Here is a 14837-nt window from a genome sequence, read left to right on the forward strand (position 1 = left end):
CTGGAAGGGTTCAGGGGGTCCCACCGAAAAGTGCTGGGGAAGGAGGGAGGGTGGCGGGGGGAACCCTTGCAGGAGGCCAGGCAATGCTCTCGGCTCGGGGAGGAACTGTGGCCGAGCTTCCACAGGTTTTGAGGAAGGACCTCGTGGACTTCGACTCAAACTTAGGAGCACGATCTCCCTCGAAAGTAGCAACATGGACGTGAAAAATGCCAGCGGTCCTCTGAGCACATGGTACCAACCAGCACTTAGTCCTCACCCCGCCCCGCAGCAGGGTCAGGACAAAACCCCACAGAGATCTCCGGTCCTGAAGCACACAGAGCCTTTTTTTATTTGCATAGTTTTTCCTTCCACCCTGGGTTGACCTATGATGAAACTGTTTCTGAAACATTCTAAAGAGGCAGAGCAACCTTGAAGTCCCTCCACACCACATTTTCACTCCTGTGAGCCACATTAGCACCATTCACAGGCAGCTCAGTTTCTCTCCAGCTGCAATCCCACAAAACTGGATGAGAATTGCAGGTATTTACCCCTTTTTACTCACTCCAAGGTCAGGCCACAATTCGTAGAGAATAATCTTTTTATTTGCTCAACAGAAAAGCTGCCGCTGACTTCTCTTTTTTAATTCTGTTTATGACTGGCTTGCTTTGCTGCCAACCTCTGCGATTCTGCTGTGATTTTCAAGGACTAGAAACATTTCCTTTTGTTCTCCCAGGGCCGGCACATCAGTCCTTGAACAATGGGGTGGGATTTCAACAAAGACTCTATTATCATTGCCCGGGTTTATCTCAGCTCGGTGAGGCCTTACCTTTCTGTCCAGAGCAGGTGACTGCTGTTAAGAGCAGCACGTGGTTCTGTGCAGTGGTTCACTGTTTCCTGCCAGCTGGCAACGATTTTTCCTGCAAGTTACCCATTTTAAAGTGACACATATCTAGTGGGATATATATTCAGAGGGAATCAGACCCAAGCATTAGAAGTGTAAAATTGAAGGAGAAGCTGACTGTATTTTGGGAGACATTACAAGAGCGTGTAGTAAGAGGACAAGAGGGAATGGCTTCAAACTGAGCATAGCATTAGATTAAATATTAAGAAAAAAATTTATTGTGAGGGTGGTGAAGCACTAGAACAGGTTGCTCAGAGAAGATGTGGCTACCCCATTGTTTAAAGCCAGACTGGAAGGAGCTCTGGGCAGCCTAGTCTAGTGGAAGGTGTCTCTGCCCACAGCAGGGGGTTGAAACGAGATGATTTTTAAAGTCTCTTCCAACCCAGGCCACTCCATGATTATATTATTATTCTATTCAGTACCCTAAGTACTTGACTGTAATGAAGAACAGTCACTAGGGTTTTATGCTGACTCAGAAGCCCATCCTGGGCTTCTCTGAAGTCCCACTGTGGGGAATGTTAGTGCAGAAGTGTGGGGTGATAAACCTGTTGTACCATCAGCAATGGCTGATAGCTTTGGCTTGAAACACATCTTGCAGTGCCTGGGGAAACACAAACATTTCCACTTCTAGATAATGACCTTTCTGTTAGCAATTTATCTGAATCTGTTGGACAGTTACAGCTCCAGTGAAAGAGAAAATCTTTCATTTATGCTGAACCTTGCCTGTGCACAAAAAAAAAAATTGCTATTGCACATGTTAGAAATGGATCTTCTGTGAATTTCAGCAACAACCAGCTCTGTTTGCAAACAGCCCAAAGCTTGGTTTTGTCCCATGCCAAAGCTTCTCCAGGAGCCAACTCTCACCCTCTGTGCTTCAGTCTGGGGAGGAGTTTGAACCTGCTTTGCACAGACATCCTACCTGTCACACTGTGGCAATCTCGAGGTGTTAACCCCAACAAAAACCAGGCTGAGGAATGGAGCAGCTCAGCCCTTTCAGGCTGCCAGGGCGACTGCCTGACTCGGGGTGCTGAATTCTGCATCTGAGGCTGAAATTACACGGTAGGAAAATTACATGGTAGCTGAGATAACAGCTTGCTGTTGATAAAAGGGGAAGAGCCTGCTCTTCATTCCCTTCAGCCACCATCCACATGCAGCCTGGGAACAGAGTTTATGCTGGTGCTGTCATTCCCATGACCCTGTGCTGATTCACCTTGCCACGCAGACAAGGAAAAGCAGTTTCTTCTTGCCAGGTGAGTGAGGTTGGGTCAGCCAAGCTTAATATATCTCTCTGAAAGGGAGTTTTCTAACTGGCTTAAGCAGCCCTGGTCTAAGACAGAAAAACATAAAGAAAACAAAGGAGCATTCCCACCTCATGGTCCAAAGCTTGCCAAGTTTTCCTGCTAATCCTTCCATGTGTTGGCAGACAGCTGTTCTTTCTGAAAGGTAAAACAGTCAAAAAATTAAGGTCAGTTTTCTATGACCTTTCCTGAGGAAGGCAGCAAGATCTACCAGTTGGGAGAGGGAACTCTGTGGGACTATTTTCTATGGCAGGCTTGACCCAGCCTAAACCAGCTGGAAAAGTGCATTCCAACCTGAGTGAAATCCTGGCAAAGGCACAGCCTGTCTGGGTGGCAGATGTGTCAATCCCATTAACTGTACTCCTCTGTCATTCATTAGGCATGAAACAGCTAAAATCCAAGACCCATGAAAGTAAAACTTCACCAACACTCTGGCAAAACAAAGTGGAAGATTGGGAATTTCCCGAACTCTCTTTCTGGTTGGCAGCTGCACTCCAAGCCTACTACATCCCTGCAATTTACATTCCTTCAACCTAATATTTTGTCCTGCACACTCCAGTTTGGTGACATTTCCTCTGAATAACACCAGTCTCCCTGCTTGTCTCTGGTTTGATCTGTCAGGTGAAGAATTACTCGGTTTTATTCTGCTTGTGAGGTGGCATCAGCAGGGATGCTGGTATGCTAATTACATCATAGGCAGCTCTTGGGAAGTCTGGATTCTCCTGGAAAAGGGAGGCACCAGGAATGGCCCTGGGCACAGGGCAGCCACGAGGTGGCACACTGGGCTTTCCCTGCCGCCCTCGCTCTCCCAGGAGCAAGTTATTCGAGAAAAGCAGGCAGATCTTCAGTGGAGTTATGTAAAACACCATACCTGTTAATATCCATCCATCCATCCATCCATCCATCCATCCATCCATCCATCCTGCAAGAACAGGCTTTGATTTCCACAGAAGTGGCTAGTCAGATTCAAAGTTATTGTCATATGACTGAAATAGATCTCTTATGTCAGTCAGTCAAAACAGAATGGAGGATGTGAGTCATGCTTTGCAAAAAGCAGGAAGTTTGGTTTTGTTGGCACAAATTTTTAATACAGAGAGAAAATTATAGGGCTGTGTTGCCATGTTTGTCATAAGGATTTGAGAATAACGTTGTCCATCCCTTGGAGAAATGTTTCCAAAACAAGAAAAATAAGAGCTTTTTGCATTCTGATTATTATTCATTATTCCTCGGTGCCACGGAATCTAGGCGGAGTTTAGAAGAAAACGTGTACTCTGGTGAAAAACTGCCAGATCCTCCCCAAAATAAAAGGCTGCAATTGGCAGGCTGCTGATCTGGGGCGGGGAGTGGGAGGGAACACAAGAAAATGAGGTCATGCTTATGGGCGTGAGAGGAACACTTGCACGGGGTGACTGTTGTTTTGCCTTAAGTATAATAAAAAGCATCATGACCCAGCACAAAGGTAGAAGTGCAAGTCTAGTCGTGACATATCCTGATATTCTGGAACTTTCTGAGGTCTGTGGTTATGTCTCTGAGTCCCCCAAATAACGGGTGGGACAAGAGATAAGTTACTGTAAAAAGCATGGCAAGGAATTAGATTTTCTTCCTTGTCTAGAAATGTAATGGAGCTTAAAATTTAACTAAATTTACTCTTCAAAACATCACCAAGCAAGGAAAATGAATTTAAATGGAGACAGGTGCAGGGGAGGGCAAGTTAGAGCAGAGAGCCAAATGTGTATGGGAAGAATAAAAGCCTTTGGCTTGGTTTGCCTAGAGAAACAAGTAATTTGATTGCTCTTTATAAACATATGAACGGGTAGACACTCAAGAGAGAGGAGTTATCTAAATAAAGAAAATAGTAGCACAAGACCATATGGGTACAGTAAGAAAGTGTCATTTAAATTACTAAAAATAACATGCACTATTTGGCATGTGGCACAAGGTAAATTCTTTTGGACTTTGTTATAGTGAAGGAAGTAAAAAAACCCAAAGATCCCTGGATTGGAATTTAGTGGCTGGCTGGTGAGCAGTGTTTGTGACCTGAATTTGCACACACCTGGTGCTCTAAAACAACTGTATTTCCAAATCATCAGAAAATAAGAGTGCAAGCAGGAAGAAAAAAAATAGGTAGAAGTCCAAAGATGACAATTATGAGCTCTTTTTAAAGAATTCATTGGGTGATCAAAAAGCCACAACTTCAAAATCAAGAGGGAAAAAAAAAAACATTGAAAACTCTTTTGTTTCATTAATGGACTGGATAGTGTGAGTAAAAGAAAAAAAGAAATAGCCAAAATGGAGAAAGCAGGAAATAAGAAAATGTTGGTATAAATGAGAAGCTGTGAGAAGCAGATTAGTTATTGGAAGTGAAGCACATCCAAGGAAATCCATAGCTGGCAAGGCTAAATCCCAGAAACCCCTAGGAGTGAATGGTACAGGCCCATTACTAGCTGGACATGATTAAAATGTCAATAACAATGCAGAAGTGTTCATTGAACATTGATGATCTATGTTTGTAAAGAAGCAGGAAGATACCTGTGTGTGGGGTCACTTGAGAGTGATGTGATTAATTTCAGTGCATTAGTGGCCAGTGGAGCTCTTGTCTTCCAGGGATAACTGTGGCCCAGGAGGTTGGAAACAGCTGACTGCAGAGATCCTTGTGTGTTGATATTCTTCTTTAGTGAACCTGGATAGACCAGGGCAATTCTAGGAGGCTAAAAAAGTGCCAGGTTGGTGCCTGTCTTCAGGATAGGAGGCTGCATGATATGGAGCAAATGTAGATTTAACGACGTCAGATCTATGGTTAATATTCTGGATAAATACCAAAGAAGGGTGTTATGTCACTCATTAAAGAATTAGTAATGTCAATCAGAGGTCCAATAGAAATCTCATTTCGTGCTTCTAAGAGGCAACAAATAATTCCATTTCCTCTGAAAGGTGTAATAAACTTTTAAAAGCATTTTTTTCTTAGAACTGCACAATACTTTAATTAAACAGGGTAATAAAGTATCAGTGAAGAATATATTAAACATTGACCAGAGATATTATTTATTAATAAGTAGTTATAAATCACTATTGAATACGGCTACTTCTAAAAGGACTCTCCAGGATCACGTGCTGTACTACACACATACATAATCAATATTTTCATTAGTCATTTGGAAGTAAATACAAAATCAGCCCTAATCCAATTTGCAGATGATGTCTTCATCAGTCATACCATCAGTGGTACCATTAGCACGACAAGGACTGTTCCTCAAAATATGGTAAACTGGGTCAGGAAAAAACTGGGGGGAAGCTAACTCTGAAGGGGGCAATGATATATATAATTTATATCAAGTATACCATAAACAGAGACTCACAGAATGACTCGGGTTGGAAGGGATCTCGTTCCAGCCCCTGCCATGGCAGGGACACCTTCCACCAGACCTGGATCCTCAGAGCCCCACGCAGCCTGGCCTGGAGCGCTGCCAGGGACGGGGCGCTCACCATCTCCCGGGATGGAAGGAACACCAGTTCAAGGTACCATAGGGTCTTACTGGGGCTGTTAAGAACCTGGCCAAAGTGCTGGGGCTGCCGCTCATTGGCCTGTGTGCGCTGGGCTGGGTGGGCACAGAAAGCCCTCATACGGGTGGGGTCACCTGGGGTCAGCACAGGCCGATTTCGGTATCAGGGGTAGAACAGAACAGCCCGGAGGGACACACCGAGTGACAGAATCAATTAGGCTGGACAAGCCCTCTGAGCTGACCGAGTGGCACCGCAGTCCGCACACGCTGTGGCGCTCAGCGCCATTGCCGCGCTCCCCTCAGTGTCCCCGGGCGCTCGCTCCCTCACGGCCCGCTTCCCGCCCGGCGAGTCCATTCCGCTCCGGGCTGGGGGGAGGCGCTTTCCGCGTCCGCCCCCCCGCGCCGGGTGGTGCGCGCCGCTGGCCCCGCCCTGCCGGCGCCGAGGAACGGCCACGTCTCCAGCCTGGCCGAGGAAGGGGCGGGGCCGCGCCGCCCGCGCGCCAGGCGGCAGCCAATCGGCGAGCGGGCCGGTGAATCATGCGTTCGGCGATTGGCCGGCGCGGCGGTAGAGGAGGGGGAGAGAGCGGCGTGGCTCCGATTGGCCCGGCGGGCTCTGTTGACAAACACCCAGCTCCTGCCCGCCCCCCGCCGCCGGGCACGCCAATCAGGAGGAAGCAGGGGGCTGAGCGGCGTGGCGGCGGACCAATGGAGCGCGTGTCCGCCTCGCAGGGGCGGGTGCGCGCGGGGTGCCGGTACGTGGCGGGCGGGCGTGGCGCGGCGGGCAGGGCTGCGCGCGCGGCGGGCGCCCATTCTGTGGCGGCGACAGCGGCGACAGTGACAGCGGCGTTCATGTCCTAACGGGTGGTGGCGGCGGGCGAGCCGGGCCCCTCCATGCGGGGGCCGCGGGGCCGCAGCGCTCTGGCCGCCTTCGCGTTGCTGGTGCTGCTGGGGGTGGCGGCGGGCGGCCCGGAGCCGCCGCCGATCGATGCCGCGGCTGTGGAGGCCGCGTTCGGGCTGGGGGCAGCCGCCGCTCCCGCCGCTCTGCCCGCTGGTTCCGCGGACGTGACAGTGGAGGACGATGAGGGCGGCGTGGCCCCCGCGGCGCCCGGAGAGCAGGAGGCTGAGGGCAGCGGAGAGGCCCGGACCGGCAGCAGGTGAGCGGGGAATGGCGGTGACCGGGGTGGGGATCAGTGTCTGGCGCTGAAGGGGGGGTTCAGAGCCTGGGTGAGAGTGCGGGGTCGGTGTCTGGGATGAGCGTCATGCCTGGGGCTGGTAGGGGAGAGTGTCGGTGCCTGGGATGGCTGTTGGGATTGGGGATCCTGAGGGGGGTCGGTGGCTGGGTGGGGGTCAGTGGCTGGGTGCGGGGTCGGTGTGGGGCGGCTGAGGTGGGTCAGTGCCTGGGGAGGCTGAGGGATGTCAGGAATCAGTGTCTGGGTCTGGTTAGGGGTAGTGTCAGTGATTGGGATGGAGGTCAGTGTCTGGGACACTGAAGGGTGTCTGTGGCTGGGCTGGGGGTCGGTGGTCTCAGCGTGGAGCTGCTGGAGATGGAGCTCGTGTCCGGTGTGGGCTGCTCGGGGCTCAGTGCCTCGGGGGACAAGGGGGCAGTGCCCAGGGTCGCTGTCTGGGGGACACGACTGAGTCTAGGCTGGGAATCAGCAGCTGGGGGTGTTGGGGAGGGGGCAATGCGTGGGGAAGGGCTGCAGGGTCCCGGAGGACGCGTGTGGGGAGGGGACCGTGCAGGAGTGGGAATAGCACTGGGATGGGTCGGGAGCGCTGGAGTGGGAAGAGTGCAGAGGGGCGGAGGGAGAGTTGCGCTGTAGGGTTATCGCAGATGGAATGGTGCTTGGGAAAGCGATGAAGTAAGAGTGTCGCAGGCTGGTGCGTGGGGCTGGGCTGTGGGACACGCAGGGAAGTGTCCCAGGGCTGGAGGAGAGGTGCAGGGAGAAGGGCTGGAAGAGGCGAGTCCCGTGATGCGGCTGGAGTAGCGCTGCAGGGAGGGACAGGCTGGACCGAGGGGGAGGCAGGGACAATGAGGAAAAAGCACTTGGGGACCTCACCAGCGCTGAGGTGCTTGTTCTTTACGCCGTTGTTAGCAAGGAGAAAGGGCGTCTTAGTTCTTAAACAAACAGGCTGCCCGATGTCACGCTATGTGACATCTGGCCCTTCTGCTTACTCTGGTAATACCGCGTCTCGATCCCTGCCGTGCCTTGGTCCCGGGGCGCAGTTCTGTGCCTGCAGCAGGACACCCTAAAGCGGCTCTAGTGTAAATTCTTCCCAATATCCGCAGCTCAGGTGTTCAGAGCTCGCTGTCCCTTTCTGTCACTGTTTTGTTTTAAAAGAAAATGCAGTTCCCCGGCGTACTTAATTGTCTGTTCAGCACAGACACTGGAGTGTGCCTGAGGGGAAGCCGAACATGCAAGGCAAATTGATGAACAAGTTTCAGAATATAACAAGGGGAAATAAAATACTTAATAACTGCGTGTGGCAAGAAGCTCCGGCAGAAGGAAGGCTTAGATGAATGACTCAAGTGCTGAAATGTTACTGAGCTGATTCCAGTCTGTTTCTGAATTGGCTGAGAACGATGAGGTGATAAGCCACAGCCGGAGTTTAAAGGAAGAACAGCATGACTAAATGCCTGCTGTATTTGAAAACATGAAAGTGAATAGCCCAGAGCTTGTTCTTGGTCTGCCCAAGCATTCACTTAAAACAACAAACTGCCCGATGACTTGGCACCCTGTTTTCTTGGAGGACAGTCTCACCAGTTAGCAATAGGATCATTCTTTTGTGTATCAGGTGATCAAAATACCACCTGGTTTATTGCAATTCTACTGTATTTCATTTTTGATAGGACCCTCGTTTATTTAGCCTGGAAAAATTTTAAAAATACATTTTCTGTTTGCCTTCTGGAGCTAAGTAGAATACACTAAAGCTGTTCAATGTAGTAAATTAAGCCTGAGATTAAATGTAGCTGCTCTGTAATTGATTAGTATGTAGGAACAGATTTGCTGTCATCAAATAAAAATAGAATGGCTGCCTGGCCATAGTGTTTGCCTGCATTTCTTTATTTTTTTTAATCTGTGTTTCTGAGATCTCCAGTCATCTCAGCTAATTGTTTTTCAGCAATATCCAGGCAATACAGAGGTCTATATAATCTGGGAAAAAAAAGGAACAAAACCAAAACCCAACTGTCTTTGCTGTAGGCAAATTAATATAATCATCTTGGTTTGAAGATTTATTTTGATTTTCTGTAAGAAAATAGGAGGGTTGGTGATTTACTGTGCTCTTTACATACAAGCATGCAGGGTTTGCTGTTGGAATAGCTGCTTAGAGTTGAAGTTTAACAAACAGCCATATTTGCAATGTCCCAATGGACTTTTGAGGGTTGAGAGTTTTAGGTTTGATGATCCTTTTAAACTGAAACAGGAACACTGGTAAATGTACCAAGATAAGTTCTGATTTGTTTTTCTGACATAAGCAACTTACATGAATAAATGGAAAGTTTGGTGCAGTCAAAGGGTGTAGGTGAGCTAAAGAAGTGTTTGTTCCATGTCCTGTTTGCAACTTCCCTTGGTATCTTTGTCCTTTTGCTTGCAGGTAAATCATACCTTCACTTCTGTAAGGTAGAACAGCATTGTGCTCAGGCCTCTTGATCTCAGAAAGTGGGCTGTGTTCATTATGGGATACTAACAAAGGTTTTAGGGCCCAGGACTGGCCTTTCATCAATGTGTGTGGAAGTTTGCAGTAGATATTTTGCATAATTTCAAGGGGAAACATTAGCATTGCCCTGGAATAACAAGTTCCTGTCTATGGGCAAAAGAGGATAGGAACTGGTAAGAAAAGATTCTCGTTCAGCCATAGAGGCTGTTTTTGGATGGCTGGGGTCAGGGAAGTGTCCAGATGTGCTTTCATGGTGACAAAGTGCAAATAAAATCTAACTCTACAACATTAGCTTGTTCTCTGCCAGCTGCTCCAATTACTGATAACTCTTTATGCTCTATGAACTGGCCCCTTGCTTTAGTCCTGCTGTTGGCCATCTTTAAGGGCCCAGAAGGGATTTTGGTCTTCTCCATCCCTTGGTTCATGATATATTCTGGACCAGCAGCTTTAGGCAAGGAGAAATGCAGGTCTTCATTTCACTGATGTTTATTTTTCAGGTGATGAATCCTGGGATTTAAGTGACAGCCTTATTTTGAATAATTTCTTTTAGTGTCTTTTTTGTTCTGGTCCAGGCTTTTGGAGACTACTGAATTATGATTTTGTGGTATTGGTGATTGGGTTTGGGTTTTGTTTTTTTCTCATTTTGTATTCCTGTGATGTGACTCACTCCCTGGTGAAGAGTCTGTGATTTACTATCAACAAGTATTGACACAGCCTTGATGCTGTTTGTCTCTATCCTCCTCACTTCCTTGGTGTTATAGTTGTGACTTTTGACCTTAAAATGGGTAATATTTTGTGTTTTCCCTTCTCAGAAGGGAATCTGGTTTGGTAGTGTTGTCAGAAGACCTGTATGTTCCTGGAAACTGGCTTTTTTGGTCAAGGCAGTCTTTCAGCTTGACCCCAGTCAGGAAGTGATGTTGGTTAAACCAGCTATAAGGTGTTGTTTTTCAGAAAATAAAAGAGTTTATCAGGCCTAACCCCCCAAAATAGAAACTGAGTCAGGAATTCCTTTTACTTTCAGCTTGTCAGTCAGTTGGCCTAAAGATGTATAAAAAATATTGCTTTTTCAGTTTAATGTAATGGAATTACAGGAATTGCAGCCCTGACATCCTGAGCCAGCAAAGGCTGGCAAACAGGTGGCTGAAAGGACTCTCTTTATTCTGGAACTGTGGCTGTATTCTGCTCATGTTTCTAAGAATTTAATGCAAGAATTGGCATAATACACTGCAGTAAAGCCACAGTGGCATTGTAGGGTGACAAAAAGCAAGTCACCTGCCTTTTTATTTTTAAGCTCTGAAATATTTTTGTGAAGTAGTTCCCTAAATTGCTTTTATCATAATGTGTTAATTTAGTGCTTGATTAGACTACCTGAGCAACAGAAACATCTCTTGTCACCACTTCATGCTCCTGATACACAAAGCTGCAAGCACTGGAATCTCACAAAGGGAAGGGAAAATCTGACAATGAGAAAGTGTAACACTAGAGAGAATTGGGCACAAATTTCAAATCTTCCACCAATTAGAGTTCAAGTTAAAGGATTTTAACTTGCTGTATTCCATCAGAGAAGAGGAGACAGGTATTAAGATTTTAACTCATAGACAGGTAGAATATGCAATTAAGGATTTTATTAGAATATAGGGAGTTTTAGCTCTTTTTCCTAGTATGTGGTATTGCTGAAGAGCAAGATGAAGCTGGAACTAGAAATGTGGCTATTTAGTTGAAAATGAATCACTCATTAAAAAGCAGAGAGAAATGGATGTTTTCTTACACCTGGTTCTAGTTCAAAAGGCAGCCACACCTAAGATTCAGATATATCTGGGCTGATTGTGTTCCTGTGTCTCATGGAAGTGTTTGCTCAGTGGGTGAAGCAAAGTCCATTCTACAGCTGGGGACAAACCCTGAGTGCCACTGCACCAAAGAAAAGCCAGGATTTTACAGTGAGCAGAAGTGCTTGGTTAAACCAGTTCCTCTGAGTGTGTGCTGCTGGCACAAAGGTTTCCCACACTCCCCTCCTCTTTCTAATCAGCCAAACTTAAAACTGAAGTGTGGTTGCAGCACAGCTTGGGTGATGGAGGTCAGGGTGCAGGTACAGATTCCAAAACCACCATCTGGAGTGGCAGTGGAGAGGCTTAATAGTGAGGGAACTCCTAGGGAAGGCTGAGTTTGCATCTGGTGGGGAAAGATAATACAGAAATGGAAGACACAAAGGCATGAAACATTTGTTACTTGAGGGAGAAGTCAAACAGGAAGAATTAGATAAAGGAAAACAATGGGAGTGCACAGGAAAAAAACATTTCACAGCATGATTTTAGGATTTGTCTTCTCTGCAGTATGGCTGCCAAAATTCCCTTCATTCTAGCTGCATTTCTACCTCTTTTTATTACCTGGTTGTCAGGAGAATCAACATAAAATTTAAGTAGATCCACTTGGAATAATATTTTTTTTATGCAATGCTAGAGGGTTTCAGATAAAATGCTTTACCATAAAGTAAGCAGATTGTGTTAAATATGTGTCCAAGGCCTTTAGTGTGTGAGCACTTGTTTACAGTACTTGAAAATAGTCAGTCTCCTGCAATCTGGTTTATTATTAACCCAGTCTTCATTTCTGTACAGTTGGAAAAAGTGTTTGTAATCAGCTTATAAAAACTTATGTCTTTTACTGTGCAAATATTTGCACAATTGGTATTTTTCTAACAGTTTCTTAAACTTAGCTTTTGGAGGAATGTGATACTTGGCCACCTTCAGAAGCAGGAGCTGCTCTAGCATTTTTGGAACAGTTTAAAGATATCTTTATTTTTCTCTTTATTAGTAGTGTAGTGCTATAAGCATTATAAAATCCTATAAATCTTGTGGGTTACTTTAACATGTAAAGTGGCCACGTTTTACATGTTTTTGTTAGAGGTGATGTAATGAGCCATGCTCCCTGAACATGTTTTTAGATCATGATTTCAGTTTTCCCCTCCTTAAAGCAAACTAATAACCCCCATCATTTCCTCCCCAAATTCCGTGTTACTACACCATTAACTTTGGACAAGTGAATATATCTGGCCAGAGCTTTACACTATAATTTATTGTCCCTTATTGTTTAAAGATTAATATATATGTCTGTGTGTGCACTACCAGCCCCCTGCCCTTTCACCCTCATCTGAAACTGGCTTAATCTCCTCATCAGTTTATTTGCACAGTTCCTTATTCTCATTGAAACCAGCAACTCTAAAGGTCCTTCTGGGTCACTGGATCCAGCCCCCCTCAGTGCAAGCAGCCTGTAAAGTGATCAAGTTCTACTCCCTCTGCCTTTGAAGATTGGTGAGCTGCTGCAAGCCAAACTGACAACACAATCCCAGCTTTTTCAGGTCAGAAAGAAACAATCTTCAAGAAAAAAAAAAGGCCCTTCAGAAATGCCTTGTCAGTGCTTTGTCTCTGATGTGTTGTTTGTTTGTTTATTTTCATACTGAAGTTCTAGCCCAACCAGAAATGCTTATTCTAATGGTACAGCTCTGTAAGAAACAAGATTTACTGAAACTGAGGAGCTTTCAGGCGCTGTAGAAATCAGCAGCCATCCTGCCATGGCCCTGTATCCCCAGACATCAGGCTACTCCAAGCCCAAGCTGCAAACCCCAGTTTGGTTGCTTTGTGATCTGCAGGCTTTGGAGGTTGTTTGTAGTGCCCTGTGTGTGCCTTTGGAGGGACTTGTTTTATTCAGAGACCTACAAAATATCCCAGCAGTTCAATGTTTCATCTGAAAAAATAATTTAAAACTTAGTTGCAACTTAGTATTTCTTACATTCTGATTGGCTGGGTTAATAGTTTTGAGTTTAGATTGTTTTGAAAGGGTATATTAAAGATCAGTTTGGAAAGGCCTGGGAGAAGTGGGATCCATACTGTTTGTATAATTATCTCCAAAAAGATGATCTCATCCAGTATTGTAGTGGTAACATCTGCATGCAAGAGCAAAATGTCAACTGCCTTCCTCTGAATCTGAGTTCTGAAAATGCCTTACAACATGGAAATTAGTTTATGATATCCAGCCAGAGACTTCAGCTCTTCTACTCTGTCATTGGTCTGGGTAGAGCTACCCACTTGAATTGCTTTTCTGCAGAATATAGAGACTTAAGGGTTGCAGTTGGATTTTACTGAGTATAAAAGGCAGCTAATAGGTGAAGTCCATCCTGCTGTAGTTTTGACTGTGAATGTTTCCACCTTGCAGATCTCTTGTAATTATCAGCACTTTGGATGGACGAATTGCTGCACTGGATCCAGAAAACAGTGGGAGGAAACAGTGGGATCTGGATGTGGGATCAGGTTCTCTTGTGTCATCCAGCCTCAGTAAGCCAGAGGTAAGGCTTCGTTTCTTTCCTGACTAAATCTTTAAAAATTAAGATCTGTAGTAAAAGAAATGTAGCTTTTTCTCCCTGTTTGGTAGATGTTAAATAATGGAGCAAACACCTACGAAACTTTGTCAGTACTATTCTCAAACTTTTTTTATTTTTTAAGTGCTTACATCATGTTGCCATTTCAAACTGGAGTGTGTCAGCATTTCAGCCTTGGGATTGATGTATTTGATAACTATCAAACTAGATGATGTAACTGAGTTGGGGAATTGTATGTAATTGTTGATTGAAAACAAGTTACTTGTAATTTCAAGCAAATGAAAGGATCATCTGCTTTGTATTACTAGACTGTGTCTTGGCAAGTACTGGCTTTTTTTTCCCCTCAAGAAAAGCAGAAGTCCTTGTGACTTAATAAATGAACAAAGGATTGTTTGGGGTGTTTTATACTAGATAAGCAGGCTGCCTGTGAAATAGAATGTGTTAGCAATTAAACAGAGTGCTGAAGGTCACCCTGAAGTACTGAGTGGTAAAGGGTTGCATCACTTCTTGCTGATGAACTGTAAGAAGAAAATCTCAAGTTCAGTTTCTTGTTTGGTGCTTTTGGCCACCATCAGTTTCAACAAACTAGGCTAAAAATTATAAGGTAGGTTTTTTTCCTTTTTTTCTTTTCCTGCTCAAGGGAGATCTTTGATTCATTCTCTCCTAGAATTAGGAGGAATGAAAACACCAGCAAAGAGGTAATTTGTGATGATAACACACCACAGAAGTACAAGTTCTTCCCTGTCAGGGATGGTTGGATTTGATGACCAGTCCTGTATCACTTTTATATTTGCACAATGAGCATCAGAGAATGAAAACTGAGTTCAGGATTATCCAGACTGCATGACTTTCTTGCATGTAGTTCTTTGTTGTTATCTGTGGACATGACCTCTGTTTCAGTATAAAGAAGTCAAAGAAAAATGTGGTCTGTTGTAGTAGTGTTAAGTATGAGAGCTGCTAATGAGTATCTCAGGTTGCAGCAGTAATGTGAAGGTTTGTTTCTGAGAGTGAATTTTATTTATGGATGCAGCTTGGTGAGATTTATTCAGGTGTTTTTTTGTGGTTTAGCAAAAACATTGTAGGAAATAAGGATTTTTCCCCCCAAATATGTTTAAGAGCAGAATTGAAAAGAA

At 45.4% G+C, this 14837-nt stretch overlaps 1 protein-coding gene and 1 long non-coding RNA gene across 3 annotated transcripts in view; one reads left to right on the forward strand and one right to left on the reverse strand.

The window, feature by feature from the left end:
• Positions 1-154: 154 nt before the first annotated feature.
• Positions 155-5562, reverse strand: LOC306802202. Of its 2 annotated transcripts, XR_013774305.1 has the most exons (5): positions 5535-5562; positions 4708-4928; positions 2250-2316; positions 806-896; positions 155-728 (listed from the first exon to the last, which is right to left on the reverse strand). It is a non-coding gene; the product is annotated as an uncharacterized lncRNA (long non-coding RNA). The 2 variants fall into 2 exon arrangements; XR_013774306.1 differs by lacking the exons at positions 155-728; positions 806-896 and having other exon boundaries at positions 1702-2316.
• Positions 5563-6419: 857 nt separating this feature from the next.
• EIF2AK3 (eukaryotic translation initiation factor 2 alpha kinase 3) overlaps positions 6420-14837 on the forward strand; it is a 42227-nt gene continuing 33809 nt past the window's right edge. The window contains exons 1-2 of the mRNA XM_079306036.1: positions 6420-6832; positions 13542-13671. Of these exons, the coding sequence (XP_079162162.1) occupies positions 6570-6832; positions 13542-13671 (393 nt within the window). The 5' untranslated portion in view covers positions 6420-6569. The remainder of the gene's footprint in view (positions 6833-13541; positions 13672-14837) is intronic.

The sequence above is a fragment of the Erithacus rubecula genome (genome assembly GCF_903797595.1).
Source record: "Erithacus rubecula genome assembly, chromosome: 5".
NCBI lineage: Eukaryota > Metazoa > Chordata > Aves > Passeriformes > Muscicapidae > Erithacus > Erithacus rubecula.